This window comes from Mercenaria mercenaria, chromosome 19 (assembly GCF_021730395.1).
Source record: "Mercenaria mercenaria strain notata chromosome 19, MADL_Memer_1, whole genome shotgun sequence".
Taxonomy (NCBI): domain Eukaryota; kingdom Metazoa; phylum Mollusca; class Bivalvia; order Venerida; family Veneridae; genus Mercenaria; species Mercenaria mercenaria.
Genome location: NC_069379.1, coordinates 18540777 through 18565739, shown reverse-complemented (window position 1 = coordinate 18565739; position 24963 = coordinate 18540777). Strand labels below are relative to the sequence as shown.

At 36.5% G+C, this 24963-nt stretch overlaps 1 protein-coding gene across 1 annotated transcript in view; it reads left to right on the top strand.

Annotated features, from left to right (window-relative positions):
• The window catches only part of LOC123542210 (deoxyuridine 5'-triphosphate nucleotidohydrolase-like), a 33444-nt gene extending 14118 nt beyond the window's left edge, over window positions 1-19326 (top strand). Inside the window, exons 2-6 of the mRNA XM_045327918.2 lie at window positions 4541-4632; window positions 9179-9223; window positions 11042-11116; window positions 12249-12319; window positions 14775-19326. Of these exons, the coding sequence (XP_045183853.2) occupies window positions 4541-4632; window positions 9179-9223; window positions 11042-11116; window positions 12249-12319; window positions 14775-14831 (340 nt within the window). The 3' untranslated portion in view covers window positions 14832-19326. The remainder of the gene's footprint in view (window positions 1-4540; window positions 4633-9178; window positions 9224-11041; window positions 11117-12248; window positions 12320-14774) is intronic.
• Window positions 19327-24963: the final 5637 nt, after the last annotated feature.

The following is a 24963-nucleotide window of genomic DNA, read 5'->3' as shown; positions in this document are numbered from 1 at the left end:
TATAAGTTACTAACAAAGACACCATAATTATACTACCATATACTATGGATTTTTAGCTCACCAGAGCACAAAGTGCTCAAGGTGAGCTATTGTGACAGGTCATTGTCCGTCGGTGTCTGGCATCCGTCAACATTTGCCTTGTGAACACTAGAGGCCACATTTGTGACCCAATCTTTAAAAAATTTGGTCAGAATTTTTGTCTTGATGGTCTCTAGGCCAAGTTTAAAACTGGGTCATGTTGGATCAAAGGCTAGGTCAGTAGGCCAGATCAAAGGAAAAGCTTGTGAACACTCTAGAGGCCAATGTTTTGACTCAATCTTTATGAAATTTGGTCGGAATGTTTGTCTTGATTATCTATAGGTCAAGTTTGAATTTGGATCATGTGGGATCAAAAACTAGGTCAGTAGGCCAGGTCAAAGGAAAAGCTTGTGAACACTCTAGACGCCACATTTGTAATCATTCTGACAAAATTTCATGAAGATCAGTTGAAAACTACAGCCCCCTATCGCATACTTGAGCTAAATGTTGACAGATGACAGACAACAGACGCCGGACATCGAGCCATCACAAAAACTCACTGTCTTATCTTTAATCCAAATTCATTTAACCCAAATCAGATTTCTTTTGAATTTAAAGAGTTTTGCCGTATACATTAGGGCTGGATCAATATACCAATATATCAATATGAATTGAATATTCATGTTCTTCATGTATCGATATATTCAGTCCATTGAGATATTGCTTTCATATTTTGCGTACTTGTTTACCATCATGACCCCAGTCTGTAAAAAGGAGGAGGCAACTCTATCAAGCATTTTGACTGAATTATGGCCCCTTTTCGACTTAGAATATGCTTATTGTAATGTTAAAATTTTACTCATTGCTTATATTATACTATCAAGCACTGAGAATAGTCAAGCGCGCTGTCCACTGACAGCTCTTGTTATTTTTATTCTCGCACTAACTGGAAATTACCTGCTAAAATGAAATGAAATCCATACATAACACCGGTAGTTTTCCATTTCAGGCGTACCTGCTACGTAATTTTAGTTGCGGGGATTCCATTTACACAGATGTTGTTACCGCGCGTGTTGCTGTTTAAATTTTAGCAATCTTAATTAAAGAAATAAGTAAAAACAAAACAAACTTAAAGATCTGGTATACTAATAAAAGCCTTGCATAAGTGTAAAGTTCTCAGTTGAAATTTACGACTTTAAGCAGAAATATATGCATTTTCCCAATGTACAGTTCTGAAATATAGACTGATACATGTATTGGACTATTGGATAAAAAGATTGCATCTTAACGTTTCTTTAACAATTTAAATGAGTTCAAATTTTATAGGAACCCACACAACTAGACATTTTCAGTTTCTCACGGTCATGTTACCCGAAACAAGCAATTACTTTGGACCCGTCATGTTGTAGCTTTGAAGTTATAGGTCCTACTAGGTAATGTATTGAATCATCAATACGTATCGTGTATTGATCCTTCTTTATTGCAATACGTATCATATCGATTTTTTCCATTCAATACACAGCCCTAGTATACATGCTTAATTTATACAATGCGTGACAATAACAAATTGAAATATAACTGTTTTTATGCCCCCGAAGGGAGGCATATTAGTTTTCAACTGTCCGTACGTTCGTTCGTCACAACGTTAACTTTTTGCATGAAGGCACTTTACTTGCGAACCACAGCACCCAGGACCTTCAAACTTCACATGCTGATAGTACTTATTGAGTACACGACCCCTACTGACTTTGGGGTCACCAGGTCAAAGGTCAAGGCGCTGCGGGGGCATTTGTCACCGTTAGTGACAGCTCTTGTTGGTTTTGTTAATTGTGTTAAATGTAAGAGACAGTTTTTTATCACGTGCTTCAAAACGTCGATAATTTACTTAACAAGTACACCTTGCTTAACTGTGGATTTCATGAGATTTGGTCAGAATGATTGCCTTGATGGAATCTAGGTCAAGTTCGAATACGGGTTATCTGGGGTAAAAAACTAGGTCAAATCAAAGAAAAACCTTGTGTATGCGATAGAGGCTGTATTTTCCAATTGATAATCATAAATTTATGTCAGAATGATTGCCCTGATGAAATCTAGGTCGAGCTTGAATATGGGTTATCTGGAGTCAAAAAGTAGGTCACTAGGTCAAATCAAAGAAAAACCTTGTGTATGCGATAGAGATCTGATCTTCATGGAAATTGGTCAGAATGATTGCCTTGATAAAATCTAGGTCAAGTTTGAATATGGGTCAAAAATTCGGTCACTAGGTCATATCTAAGAAAATACTTGTTTAAACTTGAGAGACCACATTTTTATGCCCCCAGCATCTACTGATGCGCAGTGTTCGAAATTCGCGGTAGTCCGACAGCCCGTGGCTACCAAATTTCAGCTCGGGCTACCTATTTTCCGCAGGTACAAGCCCGACCAGGCTACCGAATTTTCCTAATTTGTTTAAAAAATCATGCTAATTAAACGAGTACTGCGTCCAGACTGAGAAACGCTTTAAGCGGCTTATGGAATAATTGTTGGTTTTGCACTCTCACGTATTGACAATCAAACACAGTGTCAAAGACGTAACCACAGCGCTAATTGGCTGAATACAATCATCTCTAGCGTAACGGATAATTTGATTAGCTTTCATACTTCTCGCGAAATCTCACAAGTACCTGCAGTAGGCGGAGCTTAAATTATGCTATCAGTGTGTGTGTAAATGTGTATTCAGCACTCGTTATTAAATCTTGCAAATTGTCAACAGTCCTAGTTGCAGTAATTGGCGAGTGCGGATCCTAAAAAATCGGGCGTAACAGTTTAGATTTTGTTTTGGCAAGGAGTGTCATGTCCGATGCTTTTGGACTCTGACGATGCTGATCTGGACTGGAGTATTTAGAGTTAAAATTTTTCAAAAACATGGCAAACATGTACTGTATGTCTTTTCTTCAAACATGCATAGAGATGTCTGTATTTTAACAAAATGTTATATGGTGCAAAAAATATGTATTTTAAGGTATTAAAGTTAGGGCTAGTGAAATTGGTGTCGGGCTTGGAAAATTTCCAATCTGGTAGCCCGAACGGGCTAGTTAATTCAAATCTGAATTTCGTACACGGGATGCGGGAGGCATATAGTGATTGTCCGTCCGTCCGTTCGTTCGTCCGTCCTTACGAGGTTAACCAAATGGGACCGTTTCGTCTAGCATCAATACCCCTTACTAGAATGACTTGATACTAATGCAGATGTAACCTGTGACCATTCCTCATCTTCAGACATCACGTGACCTCAGTTTGACCTTGACCTCATTTTGGACTTGGGTTGCTTTATATGGGCCATCTCTTGGTTAACCAAATGGGACCGTTTCGTCTAGCATCAATACCCCTTACAAGAATGAATTGATACTAATACAGATGTAAACCGTGACCATTCCTCATCTTCAAACATCACCTGACCTCCGTTTGACCTTGATCTCATTTTGGACTTCGGTGCAAAATCTATCTACAAGGATGCCACTGGGGGCATCAAGCGTTTATTGAACGCAGCTCCTTGTTGGTCCAGTTTTAATGAAAATTGGCCAGAATATTTGTTTCCGTGAAATCACCAGGTCAAACATGTTTACACTGTTATGGTGTGTTTCTCAGGTGAGCGACTTAGGGCCATTTGGCCCTCTTGTTTTTGTTTACGAAAATATATATCTCCCTAACAACTTTACATTCTCTCAATATGTCGTATAGACATATGCATTGATATTTACCGAGATAACTCTGCTAAAGTGCATCGAGGAAAGCTTTAATGAACCGCTTTTCACAATTTTCGATGTACTGGTTACACGAGGAGTGAAAATAAACAAACCAGTCAGGTGCGTCGTTTCATTGTACTTTCGTTTTGGCCATATTTGTTTACATGCATAATTATGTCAAGAAGCTGTTTTAGAATTTCTGAAAACATTGACAGAAAGTTAATCATATAAATATATCAGAATGATGAAAGATGCATGAAATATAAGAAAACAAAACTTAGTGTAAAATGGTCAATTAATTTTATAAAATGTTTTAATGGCTGTGAGCAACCATATGTGCATCATTACTATGTTCTCGAGGATATATATACTAATTTGTGTCTGTTATGATTTTCATAGCTTTTCTTCCCTAAAAGTGTTATATTTTCCCTAAAAGAAAGTAATATTTTCTCCCTTTGAATTTGAAGAATTTATAATATTCTTCAACCCCCATATTGCTTCAAATTGCTGTAAATTGTAACAGTTAAAAATCACAGTTATCATTTGATAATTATGTCTTGCAAACTGTTTGCTTCTCGTCAGGTGCCAAATTCAAAAGGGCATGTGGGTATCAGTTCTTGCAGATTGATACTGATGATTGTGCCTGTTGTGATGAAAATCTTGTAACTAGGTGACAAAGATTTGAATTTCACACTTTCTTGTGTTTGTCTAATTATATTTTACGCATCAGAAAGCCACAGGTTAAGAAAAATGGAGGGAAGAAAAAATTCACTGGTCTATGTTCAATCTGGTTTCAGTGCCTATGATGTGGCCATACCACCAAAGGGAAAAGCCCTTGTTAAAACAGACATACAGATTGGCTTGCCAGATGGTTGCTACGGAAGAGTTGGTATGTCAGTTTCATTTTTAGCTCGACTATTCGAAGAATAGTCTAGCTATTCTACTCACCCTGGCGTCGGCGTCACACCTTGGTTAAAGTTTTACATGCAAGTACATACAGCTATCATTTAAAGGCATATAGCTTTGAAACTTATTTTTTCTTTTTTTAGGTCAATTACCAACCTCACTGGGTCAAGTTCCATAACTCTGACATGTATTTTGAGCAAATTATGCCCCCTTTTGGACTTAGAAAATCCTGGTTAAAGTTTTACATGCAAGTTACTATCCCCAAAAGTAATGCAGATATTGAATTGAAACTTCACATGTGTCTTCGGGTTTATAAAACTAGTTGATAGCATCAAGTCCCATAACTCTGACCTGCATTTTGGCCAAATTATGCCCCCTTTTGGACTTACCGTAGATACCCATGTATAATGCGCACCCGTGTATAATGCGCATCCCCGATTTTGGCCCGAAATCCTGGGAAAAAAAACATTTTTGGTCAATTTTGAGGTGGATGGAAAACAAAAGAGTTTACATCGACACCGGTAATAAATTTTATATCCGCCGTGGAGAGCAGTATCGGTCTCACAGTACTATCGATTTTTGTTTTCTCGAAAATAAAACCAGTAAAATATTGTTTTATTTGTTGTTTTACCTTTTTAATTAACTATTTTGAATAAATAAACAGCAGCTGATTTAATATAAAATTTCGTAATAGTATTTTTCAAAAAGACATGAGTTTCTCAATTCAAACCAATAACAAAAGGTGTGATAGTCTTTTTGTCACAAACAAATAGCCAATAATTACCGGCTATTAACGTGTCACCTCGTGTCAATTATGTTGTTCACAGTTTGATCTCGGTTAAAGATAATTCTCAATCTTTAATTAGTATCATAATTTTTGTGATTTATAAACATTTCTTTCATCAAAATACTTTTAAATTTATATGAAATTAATTTTGTTTGAAAGAAAAATAAACCATCGATCTTTTACGGAACGTAACGGCAATCTTAGATTTTAGCGGTGACAGTAAGCGCGGGGAGTAGTTTCCCTTTACAAAAATGGCAGACATCGATAACAAACTTGTTTTGAAGTTAGAAAATTGTCTATACCTGTATATTATGCGCACCCATGATTCGCGGGTGGTCCCGGGGGTAAAAAAACTGCGCGTTATACATGGGTATCTACGGTACAAAATCCTGGTTAAAGTTTTGCGTGCAAGTACATACAGCTATTACTTAAAGGCATATAGCTTTGAAACTTATTATGTCTCCCCCAGGAGACATATTGTTTTTGCCCTGTCCGTCCGTCCGTACGTCACACTTCATTTCCGAGCAATAACTGGAGAACCATTTGACCTAGAGCCTTCAAACTTTATAGGATTGTAGGGCTGCTGGAGTAGACGACCCCTATTGTTTTTGGGGTCACTCTGTCAAAGGTCAAGGTCACAGGGGCCTGAACATTGAAAACCATTTCCGATCAATAACTAGAGAACCACTTGACCCAGAATGTTGAAACTTCATAGGATGATTGGTCATGAAGAGTAGATGACCCCTATTGATTTTGGGGTCACTCCGTCAAAGGTCAAGGTCACAGGGGTCTGAACATTGAAAACCATTTCCGATCAATAACTAGAGAACCACTTGACCCAGAATGTTGAAACTTCATAGGATGATTGGTCATGAAGAGTAGATGACCCCTATTGATTTTGGGGTCACTCCGTCAAAGGTCAAGGTCACAGGGGCCTGAACATTGAAACCCATTTCCGTTCAATAACTAGAGAACCACTTCAACCAGAATGTTGAAACTTCATAGGATGATTGGTCATGAAGAGTAGATGACCCCTATTGATTTTGGGGTCACTCCGTCAAAGGTCAAGGTCACAGGGGCCTGAACATTGAAAACCATTTCCGATCAATAACTAGAGAACCACTTCACCCAGAATGTTGAAACTTCATAGGATGATTGATCATGAAGAGTAGATGACCCCTATTGATTTTGGGGTCACTCCCTCAAAGGTCAAGGTCACAGGGGCCTGAACATTGAAAACCATTTCCGATCAATAACTGGAGAACCACTTCACCCAGAATGTTGAAACTTCATAGGATGATTGGTCATGCAAAGTAGATGACCCCTATCGATTTTGGGGTCACTCCATAAAGGTCAAGGTCACAGGGGCCTGAACATTGAAAACCATTTCTGGTCAGTAATTTGAGAACCACCACTTGACCCAGAATGTTGAAACTTAATAGGATGATTGGTCATGCTGAGTAGATGACCCCTAACGATTTTGGGGTCACTCTGTGAAAGGTCAAGGCCACAGGGGCCTGAACATTGAAAACCATTTCCGGTCAGTAACTTGAGAACCACTTGACCCAGAATGTTGAAACTTCATAGGATGATTGGTCATGCAGAGTAGATGACCCCTAACGATTTTGGGGTCATTCTATTAAAGGTCAAGGCCACAGGGGCCTGAACATGGAAAACCATTTCCAATCAATAACTTGAGAACCTCTCGACCCAGAATGTTGAAACTTCATAGGATGATTGTTCATACAGAGTAAATGACCCCTATTGTTTTTGGGGTCACTCCGTTGAAGGTCAGGGTCACAGGGGCCTGAACATTGATAACCAGTTCCGATCAATAACTTGAGAACCACTTGACCCAGAATGTTGAAACTTCATAGAATGATGGAACATGCAGAGTAGATGACCCCTATTGATTTTGGAGTCAGTCAATTAAAGGTCAAGGTCACAGTGGCCTGTTCATGTAAAATCATTTTTTGGAAATAACTTGAGAACCACTTGACCTACAGTGTTGAATCTTAATAGGATGATTGGACATGCAGAGTAGATGACCCCTATTTATTTTGAGGTCACTTGATCAAAGGTCAAGGTCACAGGAGCCTGAACAGTGACTTGAGAACCACTAGGCCAAGAGTGTTGAAATTTAGCGGGATGACTGGACATGCCAAGTAGATGATCCCTATTGCAGCCAACCATCAGTGTCTCTTTGACTTTCGCTCCTGACCCCTATTGACTTCTTGCCTATAGGACTTTGCATTTGGGGAGACATGCGCTTTTTTACAAAAGCATTTTCTAGTTTTTTCTTTTTCTAGGTCAATTACAAACCTCACTGGGTCAAATTCCAGAACTCTGAGATGTATTTTGGGCAAATTATGCCCCCTTTTGGACTTATCTGGTTACAGTTTTACATGCAAGTTACTATCCTCAAAACTAATGCAGATATTGAATTGAAACTTCACATGTGTCTTCGGGGTTACAAAACATCAAGTCCCATAACTCTAACCTGCATTTTGGCCAAATTATGCCACCTTTTGGACTTAAAAAATTCTGGTTAAAGTTTTCCGTGTAAGTACATACAACTATTACTAAAAGGCATATAGCTTTGAAACTTTTTTTTTTTTCTAGGTCAATTACCAACCTCACTGGATCAAGTTCCATAACTCTGAGATGTATTTTGGGCAAATTATGCCCCCTTTTGGACTTAGAAAATCCTGGTTTAAAATTTACATGCAAGTTACTATCTCCAAAACTGATGCAGATATTGAATTGAAACTTCACATGTGTCTTCGGGGTTATAAAACTAGTTGATAGCATCATTAGTCTCATACTCTGACCTGTATTTTGGCCAAATTATACCCTGTTTGGACTTAGAAAATCCTGGTTAAAGTTTTGCGTGCAAGTACATATAGCTATTACTTAAAGGCATATAGATCTGAAACTTATTTTTTCGTTTTCGAGATCAATTACCAACCTCAGTGGATCAAGTTCCATAACTCTGACATGTATTTTGGCCAAATTATGCCCCCTTTTGGACTTGGAAAATCCTGGTTAAAGTTTTCTGTGCAAGTACATACAGCTATTACTAAAAGACATATAGCTTTGAAACTTATTTTTTCTTTTTCTAGGTCAATTACCAACCTCACTGGGTCAAGTTCCATAACTCTGAGATGTATTTTGGGCAAATTATGCCCCCTTTTGGACTTAGAAAATCCTGGTTAAAGTTTTGCATGCAAGTTACTGTCTGCAGAACAAATGCAGATATTAAGTTTAAACTTTACATGTGCCTTCGGGGTTATAAAACTAGTTGATAGCATCAAGTCCCATAACTCTGACATGCATTTTGGTCAGATTATGTCCCCTTTTGAACTTAAAACACTATATTTTAACATTTTGGGTAATATTTTCCTGCCTCTGGGACAATATTTTGAATAGTCGAGCATTGGCTGTCTTACGGACAGCTCTCATTATGTAAGGAATTACAACAGAAAGAAAAGAGACAAATAAGTATTTTTCATGTTAATTTGGTTTGTTCACTGTTAGAAATTTTCTGTCTTCAAATTATGTTTTGTACTGTGCTGTCTGAATGATACTCTTCGAATACAAGTGTATGAGTGTCAATAAGTTTTTACCACAGGCTATCTCCAGAAAGTGCAAGTCTAAGCACAGTTAATAAGGAAATTCACTATTACTATGTTAACGGAGAATTGCAAACAAGTGACTTCCTGGTTTTGTTTTAATATTTCAGCACCGAGGTCTGGACTGGCACACAAGCACTTCATTGATGTGGGAGGTAATTATCAAGTCAAAGCAATAAATTGTTTTCATTAACAAAAACTGAATGAGGCAATTACTAGTCCCCGACTGGTAAATCTGGTTGAAAACAAGTTTCATTCAACCAATTTTGGGGACTATAGATTGACATCTGACATTCCTTAAAAATTGTCTCAGCATGCCCACTCATTTTTAAAGTTGAGGGTACATGTACCCCCTGCTTTTGCAAAATAGGGGTACACTTCAAAATTTGGGGGTACACTACATGGCAGATCTGAAAATTTTCTATTTAACTACTGAAATTTGTATATTACATGTTTTTTTTGTTTGTTTTTTGTTGTTGTTTTCTTCATACAGAACTCTCGTGGGTGGGGTATAACAGATGAGATAATTTTAGAAAATGTAAAATGTTTTTCCAAAGTTAAGATAGGAAATTCTGAATCAAAACACCCCTCCCTATATTATACTAAATATAAATAATTTTTCAGCAAGGTTCATGTATTCCCAATTTCGTGAACGGAACACGATTCGTCCGAAATAACATACAGTCAACTGAAGACTGGTAAAATTCGTCCATCAATAATAAATGGCCAAACTATTACAGATATGCAGTGTGTATCAAAATTGCAGTTAAATATCGAAAAATAAAATACTGTTAACCTTTTGCTGAGTTTATTAAAGCTAAAATGCCTTTTTGCGTTTCGTATCCATTCGTTTTTTGCACACGACCCGTATGACGTCCGACTAAAACATTTACCAAACCCCTCTATACAGCTGACAATTACGCCGAGAATTCGGTGATGGAAACGAAATTATAACGTTCGTGGACCGGATCTGCGTTTTAGACCATACCAAACAATTGGCAAGTGCGCGATGAAATAAACAGCGATATTGCAGCTGAACTAGAGTTCCGAATCTCTGCGTGCATGTACCCCCAACAAGTGATTTTTATGCGTGCATTTGATATTTTGTACGTGATTCACGTACTGCAGTGCGTGAATGGGCATGCTGTGTCTGTCTATTGCCGTATTGGTCTGCTAACATGTGAGCCGCATCATGAGAAAACCAACATACTGGCTTTGCGACCAGCATGAATCAAGACAAGCCTGCACATCTGAGCAGTCTGATCAGGATCCATGCTGTTCAGTTTCAAAGCCTATAGCAATTAGAGAAAACGTTTGCTAACAGCATGGATCGTGACCAGTCTGCATGGATGCGCAGGCTGGTCTGGATCCATGTTGGTTGCAAAGCCACTATGTTGGTTTTCTCATGGTGCGGCTCAGGTCCAGTCAGTACTTCTGTCATCCTGATGATGATCAAGAGACTAAGAATATACTGCACTAATGCTCCACTAATAGCAAATTGATTGCCAATTTTAGGAAAAATATAGTCCAGGAATGTGGATTTTTCAGATACAATGCAACCTCTAGAGCAAAACCCGTTGGGAGATAAAAATATTGACGTTGAGGTTCTTGCTCTGGAGAGGTAAATTTGATAGTATATTTTAGCTAAAGGGAAATTTTGATGATGTTTTTATAGAGGCTAGAGAGGTTTTTGCTTAAGAGAGGGCTGCTCTGGAGAGGTTGTACTGTACATAATTTCAGTGGAAGTCCTATGAAATGTTATAGGTGTATAAAAATAATAATTATACAATTTAGTTTGAAAAACAAATATATTTAATGGGGGAGGGCATTATATACATGCAAGATAAGATTTTCTCTTGAAACAGACCAAAAAAGTTATTTCAGTTTTTGAGGATGAATTATAAAACATTTTAAGAATAGTTTGCCATTCTTGTTCAAAGCAATGTTAATTTATTTGAAATGCTATATTTCAGCTGGTGTGATAGACCAGGATTACCGTGGCAATGTAGGAGTGGTCATGTTCAACTTCGGGGAGGCAGAATTTGAAGGTAAAATTGTTAAAAGGGTACCTTTCAGTACAAGATTGATAAATTTGTATTCTAGATTATGTTATTTTCTGGGAATCTTGTAAATAATCAAGTACACAAATTATCTGTTCATAAATATTTGGAAAAAACCCAGATATTCACATATATTACAAAGTCTCTGGTGCAAAGTAAAGGAACAGTTGTTATAACTCGGTGTCATGTTAGAAACAGAATTATGAAAAAAATCGGTCACCGTGCTTGTTCAGAAGTTACCTGCCCTTGAATATGCAAATGTGAAGAAAAATCCAGTTTAAAGGGCAGATAACACCTAAACAAGCACAGTGACCTGTGACTGTTTTTGCATTTTTAGCTCATCTGATTTTTTGAGAAAAAATGATGAGTTATTGTCATCACTTGATCGGCGTCGGCGTTGCCTGGTTAAATTTTATGTTTAGGTCAGCTTTTCTCCTAAACTATTAAAGGTATTGGTTTGAAATTTGCAACACTTGTTCACCATCAATAGCTGACCCTGTACAACAAGAAACATTACTCCATCCTGCTTTTTGCAAGAATTATGGCCCCTTTTTGACTTAGAAAATATCAGATTTCTTGGTTAAGTTTTATGTTTAGGTCAACTTTTCTCCTAAACTATCAAGGCTATTGCTTTGAAACTTGCAACAGTTGTACACCATCATAAGCTGACCCTGTACATTAGGAAACATAACTCTATCCTGCTTTTTGCAAAAATTACTGCCCCTTTTGGACTTAGAAATTCAGACTTCTTGGTTTAGTTTTATGTTTAGGTCAGCTTTTCTAAACTATTAAGGCTATTTCTTTGAAACTTGCAACAGTTGTACACCATCATAAGCTGACTCTGTACATCAAGAAACATAACTCCATCCTGCTTTTTGCAAGAATTATGGCCCTTTTTGGACTTAGAAAATCATGGGTAGGACAATTTTTATATTATACAAAAAAATCAGATGAGCATCAGCACACGCAAGGCGGTGCTCTTGTTCCGTTTGTTTCTAACATGAAACTGTGTTCATTTAAAAAGTTTGAACAAATTCTATTATTTGGAAAGTTTTGCCCCATCTCGTACAAACAACTGTAGCAAGTGTCTATAAATGATTGTAGTTTTCTTTCCTTTCAGTTAAAGCTGGCGATAGAATTGCTCAACTGATATGTGAGAAGATATTCCTACCTGAGCTACAGGAAGAAAAGGTAAAAGGCAACCATTTTCTGAAGTTGTGTTGAATCTAGGAGCATCATATTTCTCTGATTATATTAAGCAGGCATGATGTTTATTGTGAAACTGCCAAGCCTGATCAACTACTTGTAGTTTTGGTTGCCTAGTGCTGAACGTCTGACTTGGTTGCCTTGCACTGTAGGTATTTAACTTGTTTGCAAAGTGCTGAAGAATTTTTGACTTGGTTACCAAGTGCTGTAGATATTTCACTTGGGTTACCGAATGCTGAAGGTATTTTACTTGTTTGTCAATTGTTGTAGGTATTTGACTTGGTTGTCAATTGTTGTAGGTATTTGACTTGGTTGTCAATTGTTGTAGGTATTTGACTTGGTTGTCAATTGTTTAGGTATTTGACTTGGTTGTCAATTGTTGTGGGTATTTGACTTGGTTGTCAGTTGTTGTGGGTATTTGACTTGGTTGTCAATTGTTGTAGGTATTTGACTTGGTTGTCAATTGTTGTGGGTATTTGACTTGGTTGTCAATTGTTGTGGGTATTTGACTTGGTTGTCAATTGTTGTAGGTATTTGACTTGGTTGTCAATTGTTGTGGGTATTTGACTTGGTTGTCAATTGCTGTGGGTATTTGACTTGGTTGTCAATTGTTGTAGGTATTTGACTTGGTTGTCAATTGTTTAGGTATTTGACTTGGTTGTCAATTGTTGTAGGTATTTGACTTGGTTGTCAATTGTTTAGGTATTTGACTTGGTTGTCAATTGTTGTAGGTATTTGACTTGGTTGTCAGTTGTTGTAGGTATTTGACTTGGTTGTCAATTGTTGTGGGTATTTGACTTGGTTGTCAATTGTTGTAGGTATTTGACTTGGTTGTCAATTGTTGTGGGTATTTGACTTGGTTGTCAATTGTTGTGGGTATTTGACTTGGTTGTCAATTGTTGTAGGTATTTGACTTGGTTGTCAATTGTTTAGGTATTTGACTTGGTTGTCAATTGTTGTAGGTATTTGACTTGGTTGTCAATTGTTGTAGGTATTTGACTTGGTTGGCAATTGTTGTAGGTATTTGACTTGGTTGTCAATTGTTTAGGTATTTGACTTGGTTGTCAGTTGTTGTAGGTATTTGACTTGGTTGTCAATTGTTGTAGGTATTTGACTTGGTTGTCAATTGTTTAGGTATTTGACTTGGTTGTCAATTGTTGTAGGTATTTGACTTGGTTGTCAATTGTTTAGGTATTTGACTTGGTTGTCAATTGTTTAGGTATTTGACTTGGTTGTCAATTGTTTAGGTATTTGACTTGGTTGTCAATTGTTGAAAGTATTTGACTTGGTTGTCAATTGTTTAGGTATTTGACTTGGTTGTCAATTGTTTAGGTATTTGACTTGGTTGTCAATTGTTGTGGGTATTTGACTTGGTTGTCAATTGTTTAGGTATTTGACTTGGTTGCAGAGTGCTTGCCATTTTGCTTGCTAATAAGAGTTAGTGGTTCTACCCAGCATTAACCTTTAGTCTGCTGGCGGTACGTGATTCTGCCTTTGCGGCCAGTACAGACTGATCATGCATGGCCTGCACTGTTCGCTATAGTCAGTAATTTCCAGTGAACACTCCTTTGAATAAAAAATGGCACTACCCAAATAGATTGAACCATTTTAGAAATAAAGTAGGGTAAATGTTAATTGCTATCCACATCAAGAGGATATAGTATGAAATGCATGACCAGGGTCATTATGTCCAAACCTCTTTCTTGTATCAAAGTGAAGTGTTGGGGTATTGATCACTGTTAGTAAAGGATCAGTTTAAGAACTTCGCATCTGTGTTTCAAAAGGGGAATGGGGAATAGTTTGTTTGCTAATGGCTTTGATGTTTGATCTTTCGAATAATTCATGCTGTAAAGTAAAACAAACCTTGGCACAAAATCTGGGATCCTTGGTAGGTCAGCTGACTAGCATAAATATGTATGAATGGTATACTAATAAACACAGTGAAGGTGAAAGCAATCATTCTGATACTACAGTCCTCTCTTGTAGGCATAAATCTTTGGGTGTTTAGCCTAAACAGTTCTTTCATGGATTTCAAATTTTGAAGATAAAATGTTTTTTTGTTTGTTTTTGTGCCCACCTTCAAAATCACACTGTCCGTCTGTGTAAATTCTTGTCCGAGCTGTAACTTCAGCATTCATAGGGGGATTTGAAAGTAATTTAAAACAAATGTTAACCATATTAAGGTGTGTTGCGCTTATGACTAAGGTCTCGAGTCTAGGTCACAAACCTTAACCCCAACACGAATTTTCATCTAATCCCAAGGGTTGCTTCAGAGGGCATTTGTCACTAATATTGACGGTTCATATTTTGGGATTGAATTTTGCAGATAAACAAAACCTTGAAAAATAAATACCCCTTAAGAACTAGTCTTTTGAATATTTATGATTTTATATTATAAAGGGAGCAGTAAATTAAAATGATCTTGTTTCTATCCTTACAGAGTCTAGATGACACTGAACGTGGAGATGGTGGGTTTGGATCCACAGGGAAGAATTGAAGCTCGAGTTGCCTGGTAAAAGAAAACAATGTGCTGCTTAGAGTTACTATTGACTTGAGACATCTGAAGTAAAGGAAGGAATAACAAAATGTCTGAAGGCCAAGTTGTTGATTGGAAGAAAGTGCTGTTGTTATATAAAGAAAATGCATTAGAAATTGAACTTTCCTTCAAGAAAAAAAAAGTTTAGGCAGTGCAATGACAGATTTGATAACTCTTGTTTACAAAAATAAGTTGCATTTGAAAAGTAAGGGTATTGATATATTAGATCTATAAACTGTGCTTAACAACAGAGCCCAAAAAAGTGAATCCATTGAAGGAAGAGTATGTATATTGTAGCATAAAACTGCTGTTATTGTCGCTATTCAGGGAGTGTTTTAACAGGAGAAAACGTGTGTTAACAGAGAGATTCTCACTTGCTGTTATAACGACTTTTTATATATGCACGTTCCGTGGCAAAGCGTAAATGTATTACGGCCCTAAAACGAATAATTCAAAAAGAAATGATGTAAAGGTTTTTATCAAGGAATATCTGAAAAATGAAATGTAATAATATATTACAAAGGTACAAAGATTGAAATATGAGCAGCGCCATGAGATAACCAACATAGTGGCTTTGCGACCAGAATAGATCCAGACCAGCCTGCGCATCCACGCAGTCTGGTCAGGATCCATGCTGTTCGCTAACAGTTTCTCTAATTGCAATAGGCTTTGAAAGCGAACAGCATGGATCCTGACCAGACTGCGCAGATGCGCAGGCTGGTCGGAAAGCTACTATGTTGGTTTTCCCATGGCGTGGCTCATACATGTATATAGAAATTGAGTTTGGGCTCAGTGTTACAAAATTCAGTTTTTTTGAGACCATTCTCTAATTCTGCAATCAGATTGGTTGTTTTGGAGATTTAATTTGAAGTATGAAGTCAAAAACTTGTGTTCAAACTTCGATTAAAACCTAGCAAACTGTGACAGTTTTACTTCTATCAGAAGACACAGCTATCTTGTTATATTTTCAAAGTTTGTCAAGTTACATTTGTATCTCTATAGCTAAATATTATTTTCCTGGTGACATAGGTGAAAAGAATTAGTAAATAGTAAAATAAATATTATATAAACATATATAAACAACAGTTGACGTGTGGACTTACTAAGAGAGCATTATGACGTCCAATAAATTTCTCCTCATGTAAATGAAGTCCAGCATAATATTTATTAAAATATGTCAGTGAGCATGTCAGAATGAAAAAAAAAACAATTAAGGCCTTCTTATGATTTATCATCTAATTTACCACTGTTCATCGTTTAGATGCTTCCATAGGTTCCTTCGCATCTCAACTCTGAATGTGGTAAATTAGACGATACTCGTAGGCCTCAAGTGATTATTTGTTAAGTTAATACACATATTTTCCTGGCATTGTGATTTGTATAGATTAAAATGTAAGCAAAAGAACAATTTGAAGGTATTACAAATTATGCCAAATAGTATACATTGAACAAATTTGACAAAATAGACTTAAACATTTTCTTCAAGCTTGTGACATTACAGTTTTCCTGTATTTTACCAGTTGTTGCCTTGTCTGATACCATTGTTCATCAGTGTTTTATCATTATCATCATGTATTTTGCGTCTGGACTTCTGTAATGATAATTGTTTGCTAAGATTCAAAACTTTGTTGCCAGACTGTCTTTTTTTTTTTTTTCATGTAATAATGTTTCAAGTGCTATATCTCAATATTGTGTTCTTCCCTCTTTTGGGGTTAAAAGATACCACTAATTGTGTTCAAACTTTTGTACATAGAATATTTTGTTTTTGTTGTTGTATATATATATATTTGAAAAATACTGTACTGCCGAGATCTGAATATTTCTCAGGACATACTGTGTTCATATTTGGTAGCTTAGTCTTGTTAGATTCTTTATATAATTGTTTAGTAATTGTACAGAAAAAAAAAATTCATGCATTTTCAATAGACTTTCATAGTGAATGAGTGAGTTGGGTTTTACGGCGAATTGATGCAAAATTTCATAGAGTCATAAATATAAATGTGTGAGACATCAGCCTGTAATGAATGACAGGGGTCCATTGACACTTTTGGACACTCTTGTTTTATTTCATAAAAATTTGCCTTGCTTTTCTCTATCAAATGCCAAAAAAGAAAAAAGAACAAATACAAAACTATTATTTGGTGAATTTCTAGGATTAACAGAAAATATTTGACATGTGTTTGTTATGACACCCTTCTGAAAAGAACAGTCTGGCTATAAATTTGTCATGGTATTTCTGGACCATCATCTTAACATATGAGTTCCTGAATGTAGTAATTGTTACAGGTAAGACAAGGCTCTTGAGGGAGTGTATAAGGGAGTTGTATTGCTCGAATGTAAAAATGATCCTCTGTCTGAAACTTTTGTTACTGAAGTTTCAATTTCAGCATAAAATTATATCATTATTTAAAATCACATATTTGCACTCTTATCTGTAGAAAAGTTGACAAAAATGACTACTGTTCACTGCCTACGTATGCTTTCATATTAAAATGCTTGTATTAAATGTGTAATCACAAACATTATAGCATGTCTCTCTTGTATGTAGTTTTTACAAAGTTTTCTGATTAATACATCGAGGGGTGAATGCGAAAGAGTTCTAAGTGCATATAAATAAAGAAGCACTTAGAACATTTTCGCATTCACCCCTCGACATGTACTCTGTATAATCACAGACATCACATTTATTCTCTACTGTATGTAAACATGTTTTCTGGTCAGTGCAGAGTACTACATAAATGATCAGTTGTATCGAATTTTTCTTGTATGTAGTCTCACACACACAAACATCACATAAAGCAGTTCTCTCCTGTATGAATTTGATAGTTGTGCTACAGTCGACATTGTGTTGAACAAAAATTGGCATTAAATGATAAAAAATGGGCATGAAAAGAAAATATTTAATGTATACGGTTACGCCGTACCAATCTTCATTGCATGTTCAGTTGAGTTAAGTATTCTTTTCATTGTAATATTAGGGGTGTAACGATACAATATATATCTGGATACAAATGCAGCGATGCTGTCCATATCACGATACAAATTGTGTACCATAAGTAAGCATTCAGTGATTCATGTGACAAACTGAAATGCTCCAAGGCTTGGAAGGTACTTGGAAGTTTGCTTTAAAGTTGAAACTGATACATTTGTTTAGTTACTGTCTTTAACACATGATTGTATGAAAGTTTTCATTCAATGTTTCTACTTTTCACTGTATTGTGAAACAGGCCTATGATACAATATGCATATCACCAGATTAATGTATCGTGAGACAGTGATTTTCGGTATATGGTTAACACCTATGTGTAATATACTAGTTTAGTGTAGTATGTTGATGACTTGACTCCTGTTATATACAATAAAATCTGGAAAATAGATCCCTCGGAAGCACTAAGAACAAGGCAAACAGTGAAAATTGCAGACTCTGTTTGATTGAGTCTGTGCATGAGCAGAACGTTTTGCTCGTTACGTTAATATTTTTAAGCAAATTGTCTGGTTTTAGATGTCATAACTTAAATAACACTATTTTTATTTTCTGATGACATGCATAATTTAAGGACTTACCCCAAATTGTTAACCAAGCCAGTGTCAAACTGCAACATCTGCACACTGACTTGAGAGAAACTATGTTGCTCAAAGTTTATACCTCATAATTATTTTTGAATGTCAAGGTAAAGATTTTTACATGTGTATGAATATAATGTAATTATGAATATGAGGAATTTCAACAATGTTCATAAAAACATACCTTAGAAAGTTCAAATTGACAAATTCTAAAACTTCTGTAGCACCCATTTGTTTTCCATATAAAGAGACCTCGCTCATGTGTCAAATGCAGTAGGCGGGGCCTCCGTGGCCGAGTGGTTAAGGTTGCTGACTTCAAATCACTTGCCCCTCATCGATGTGGGTTCGAGCCTCACTTGGGCCGTTGAATTCTTCATGTTAGGAAGCCATCCAGCTGGCTTACGGAAGGTCGGTGGTTCTACCCAGGTGCCCGCTCGTGATGAAATAATGCACGGAGGGGCACCTGAGGTCTTCCTCCACCATCAAACCTGGAAAGTCGCCATATGACTATAATTGTGTCGGTGCGACGTTAAACCCAACAAAACAAAATAAACAAATGCAGTAGGCAAAATATTGCAGACAATGGTACCTATTTGAAATTTGTGTGTATAACTCTTCAAATTGTATTGCATGGTTTATTTTATGTCAGATGAAAAGGAAAATTTCGAGTAAAAATATGTTAAAATTCAAGGTTAGGTTTGAATTGTTCAAGTAGGATAAATCTTGCACAATTCCTGTTTGGGGTTTATTTCAGCATAAAAATTCCTGGGTTTTTAAAGATCCTGACACTGAAATGGTTCAGCTAGTGTACATGGTAAGGCATACTGTGCTCAACACATGTATTTTCCAACAATGTGTTCAAAATGTATACAGTGCTCGACACATATTTTCCAACACATCATATTCAACATTGTCAAATACTGTTTCCAACATTATTTTCAACAATTTCAAATATACTGTTCGATTTCAAATCACTGTATTTCAACATTTGTTCAAAATAATATCTGTGTTCAACACATGTATTTCAAAATGTGTAAACTGTATCAGTGCTCAACACTATTTTTCAACACAATACACTTGTATTTTCCAACATTTTGTTCAAAATATATATTCTGTGTTCAACACATGTATTTTCAAACAATGTGTTCAAAATGTATACTGTGCTCAACACATATTTTCCAACATTCATTGTGTTCAAAATGTATATATGCTGTGTTCAACACATATTTTCCAACATTCATTGTGTTTAAATGTATATATGCTGTGTTAAACATATTTTTTCCAACAATGTTTTCAAAATGTGTACTGTGTTCAACACACATTTTCCAACACATTACTCGTATATCTTCCAAGAATGTGTTCAAAATGTATACTGTGCTCAACACTGATGTATTGTGTTCTAAAAACAACAGATTTACAGTGTTCAGTATTATATACATGTAATGATGTAATTTAACCAACCATGTTCAGAATGTTGATATTTTTATACCCATTTGTGTTCAGTCTGCTTAAATGCTATTATTTTGTAGATGCTCGTTTTCGTATAAGCTTGTACAGATTTTATGAATTGAAATGGCTGTGTTTATAGAAAGAATAAAATTTCCTGTAACTTGAACATCAATGATATGAATGACACTAGAGGTATTACAGGGTGACCAGGAACACTGGAAGATACAAAAAGGAAAATTAAAAATTCCATGCTTGGAAAAATTAGAGGGATTTTAAAAATTCATTTGTAGGAAGGTGGCGGTTTTGAATCTTTGAATTGTCAGGAAAGTTTTCCTAAAATTGAGTAAAGGTTGTTTGCTTTCCTTTTATAAGTTGATACTGAAAGTGATATCAGCATGTGTAGTGTGTCCTGAATGTACATCTTTAAGGGGAGGATGGAGGCAATAACATCCGAGGCAGTTCCTTAACCTTAAGCCTGCTAGTGGCAAGTGATTCTGCCTTTGCAACCAGTGCAGACCAAGATCAGCCTCCACATTAGTGCAGTCTGATCATGGTCTGCACTGTTCACTATTCAGTCAGTAAATTTTCATTTGAACGCCCCTTCGATTCGTAAATGGTACTGTCCAAATTGAATGATGGACCATTCCATTATAGAAATTTTGCAGGGTTAATGATACTGAATACTGTGTTGAGTTGCCTGTAACACATTAATTAAAATCCCCAACATGCTAAAGGAGGAAATAAACAGTTTTCAGAGCTTCTCGGACTATAGTCGCCTACTTTACTTTCAAAACCTCACAAAAGTGTTTATCTATTCACCTGAAGTAAACATAAAGAAATGGGTATTTACTACCATCGGGAAAACATTTCTAGCATCTCGTTTACATCTTGCGAGCCGTGAATTTTGTGATCTTCCAGTGGATTCCTAAAACCATCCTGTATTTAACATTAGATATTCCAGTGCCATGCATTTCATTGATGGTAAATCATGAAATTTCCGTGCAGTCACTGTGAAAATCATTTCAGTGTAGATTTTTTATAGACATTGAAACCATGTATATTTACTAAGCAGGATTCAGATCTGGTTTAACCAAAATCGAAATTAAAAATCGAATGCTTTATGTTAATATAAATGAAAAAAGATAAGAGTTTTTTTGCATTCATTATTTCAGTATGATTGTTTTTCGCTGAAGCCTTGTTATTCAGAGATTTTGATTTCTGCATGAAAGATATGGTGTGACAATGTCTTGTTTAGTGCCTCCTTTACACTTAACGAGGTCGTGTATAAAATGTTTAATTAAAATTATGCAACGTATCTTTGGGTTCTTTCTATGTTAAATATAATTGTTTTAAGGATCCTCCGTTACTGACTTTGAATTGCGATGTGGGTTCAAAACCTGAAACTTTTGAAAATCCAACTGGTTATCTTTTGTAAGGTAGGTGGTTCTCCAGAGGAAACTGTCTGAAAAAAAATGCCCAGAGAGCAACCTTGGGCATTCCTCTACCATCAAAAGCTGGAGAAGTTTCCGTAATGCCCAACAAAAACATTGTACGACATTCAATGAAGTTTTTAGCTCACCTGAGCCGAAGGCTCGTGGTGAGCTTTTGTGACCGCTCGATGTCCGTGGTGTGTCCGGCCACAATTTCTTAATAAATCTTCAAAACCACTGGGCAGAATTACACCAAACTTCACAGGAATGATCCTTTGGTGGCCCCCTTTCAAAATTGTTCAAAGAATTGAATTCCAAGCAGAAGTCTGGTTGCCATGGCAACCTAAAGGAAAAACTTTAAAAAGCTTCTTGTCCAAAAACCACAGTTCATAGGGCTTTTATATTTGGTATGTAGCATCATCTAGTGGTCCTCTACTAAGATTGTTCAAATTATCCCCCTAGGGTCAAATATGGCCCGGCCCTGTGGGTCACATGGTTTAGATAGACATACAGGGAACTTCGAAAATCTTGTAAAAAACCACAGGGCCTAGTGTTTTGATATTTGGTATGTGACATCATCTAGTGGTCCTCTACCAAGATTGTTGAAAGTATGCCCCTCGGTTGAAAAGAGGCCCGCCCCGGGGCATAGACTTGTATAGGACAAAAACTTTAAAACTCTTCTGGTCTGAAACCACAAGACCTAGGCCTTTGATATTTGGTATGTAGCATAACCTTATGGTCTGAAACCAAGATTATTATGTCTCTCTCCATTTCCAGGCAGTAACTTAAGAACCACTCGACCCAGAATGTTGAAACTTCATAGGATGATTGTTCATGCAGAATAAATGACCCCTATTGTTTTTGTGGTCACTCCGGTAAAGGTCAAGGTCACAGGGGCCTGAACATTGATAACCATTTCCGATCAATAACTTCAGATCCAGAATATTGAAACTTCATAGGATGATTGAACATGCAGAGTAGATGGCCCCTATCGATTTTGGGGTCACTCTGTTAAAGGTCAAGGTCACAGGAGCCTGAAAATGGAAAACAATTTCTGATCAATAACTTGAGAACCACTTGACCCAGAATGTTGAAACTTCATAGGATGATTGAACATGCAGAGTAGATGATCCCTATTGATTTTGGGGTCAGTCTATTAAAGTCAAGATCACAGGGGCCTGGTCATGTAAAATCATTTCTGGAGAGTAACTTGAGAACAACTTGACTTAGAATGTTGAAACTTAATAGGATGATTGGACATGCAGAGTAAATGACCCCTATTTATTTTGAGGTCACTTGATCAAAGGTCAAGGTCACAGGAGCCTGAACAATGACTTGAGAACCACTAGGCCAACAGTGTTGAAATTTAGTGGGATGACTGGACATGCCAAGTAGATGATTTCTTTGACTTTTGCTCCTGACCCCTATTGACTTCTTGCCTATAGGACTTTGCATTGGGGAGACATGTGCTTTTTTACAAAAGCAATTTCTAGTTCAAATTGTTACCCTGGGGTGAAAAATGGTCCCACCCCGGGGGTCCCAAGTTTTACATAGATTTGTATAGGATTTTATAAGCACGAGTTTTTCTGATCGCTCGATGTCCGTCGTCCGTCAACATTTAGCTTGTGTATGCGAGAGAGGCTGTATTTTTCATCTGGGGTCAAAAACTAGGTCACTAGGTCAAATCAAGGAAAAACCTTGTGTATGCGATAGAGGCTGTATTTTTCAATTGATCTTCATGAATTTTGGTCAGAATGATTATCTTGATGAAATTTAGGCCGAGTTCGAAAATGGATCATCTGGGGTCAAAAACTAGGTGAAATCAATGAAAAACCTTGTGTATGCGAAAGAGGCTGTATTTTTCAACTGATCTTCATGAAATTTAGACAGAATGATAACATTGATAAAATCTAGGCAGAGTTCGAAAATGGGTCATCTAGGGTCAAATCGAAGAAAAACATTGTGTATGCAATATAGGCTGTATTTTTCAATTGATCTTCATGAAATTTGGTCAGAGTGATTGCCTTGATAAAATCTAGGTCGAGTTTGAATATGGTCAAATTAAAGAAAAAACTTGTGTATGCGATAGAGGCTGTATTTTTCAGTTGATTTTTATGAAATTTGGTCAGGATGTTTGCCTTGATGAAATCTACGTCGAGTTCTAGGGTCAAAACTAGGCCAAATCAAAGAAAAAACTTGTGTATGTGATAGAGGCTGTATTTTTCATTTGATCGTATGAATTTTGGTCAGAATGATTGCCTTTATGAAATCTAGGCCAAGTTCGAAAATGGGTCATCTAGGATCAAAAACTAGGTCACTAGGTTAAATTAAAGAAAAACCTTGTGGATAGAGACTGTATTTTTCAATTGATCTTCATTAAATTTGGTCAGAATGATTGCCTTGATAAAATCTAGGTCGAGATGAACATGGGTCATCTAGGGTCAAAAACTAGGTCACTTGGTCAAATTAAAGAAAAATCTTTTGTATGCGATAGAGACTGTAGTTTTCAATTGACTTTTATGAAATTTGGTCAGGATGATTGCCTTAATGAAATCTAAGTCGACTTAGAATATGGGTCATTTGGGGTCAGAAAGTAGGTCATTTGTCGAGTTTGAACATGGGTCATCTAGGGTCAAAAACTAGGTCACTTGGTCAAATTAAAGAAAATATTTTGTATGCGATAGAGACTGTATTTTTCAATTGACTTTTATGAAATTTGGTCAGGATGATTGCCTTAATGAAATCTAAGTCGACTTAGAATATGGGTCATCTGGGATCAGAAACTAGGTCACTTGGTCAAATCAAAGAAAAAACTTGTGAATGTGATAGAGGCTGTATTTTTCAATTGATCTTCATGAATTTTGGTCAGAATGATTGCCTTGATAAAATCTAGGTCGAGTTTGAACATGGGTCATCTAGGGTCAAAAACTAGGTCACTGGGACATATCTAAGAAAATGCTTGTTTAATCTCAAGAGACCAATGTTTTGGTCCAATCTTAATGAAAAACGGTCAGAATATTTGTTTCCATGAAATCACTAGGTCAAACATGTTTTACACTGTTATGTTGTGTTTCTTAGGTGAGCGACCTAGGGCCATCTTGGCCCTCTTGTTTTAAAAAATCTTGTCTGAAAGTTCAAGGTCTAAGCCTTTGATACTTGGTATGTAGCATTGCCTAGTGGTTCTCTAACAAGAATGTTCAAATTATGCCACTGGGATGAAAAGAGGCCCTGCCCCTGGAGTCACTTGTTATATGAGTTATGTAGGAAAAAATACTTTAAAAATTGTCTGATCATATTTCCTAGACTGTTTTATTATAATTACCTGATGACCCCAAGTAATTAGTGGTCACTTGACTTTGACCTCGACCTACTGACCTACTGTGTTGTTTTTTAAGATAGAACCTTGAAATTTGGATGACAGATACAATTGTGCACACCGATCTTAAAACTGACTTTCAATGACCATGAATGTGACCTACTGACCTACTTTCTTAATATTTTAGCATCAGTTTGACATTTGAAACATTTAGCTCATATTACTCAGGTGAGCGATCCAGTTTTTGGAATTTAGCCATACTTTATAGGAAGCTTTAATATCAAGAGGAAATGCGCATTATAAGATTCTTTCACTGGTTGTAGGTGCAGATGGG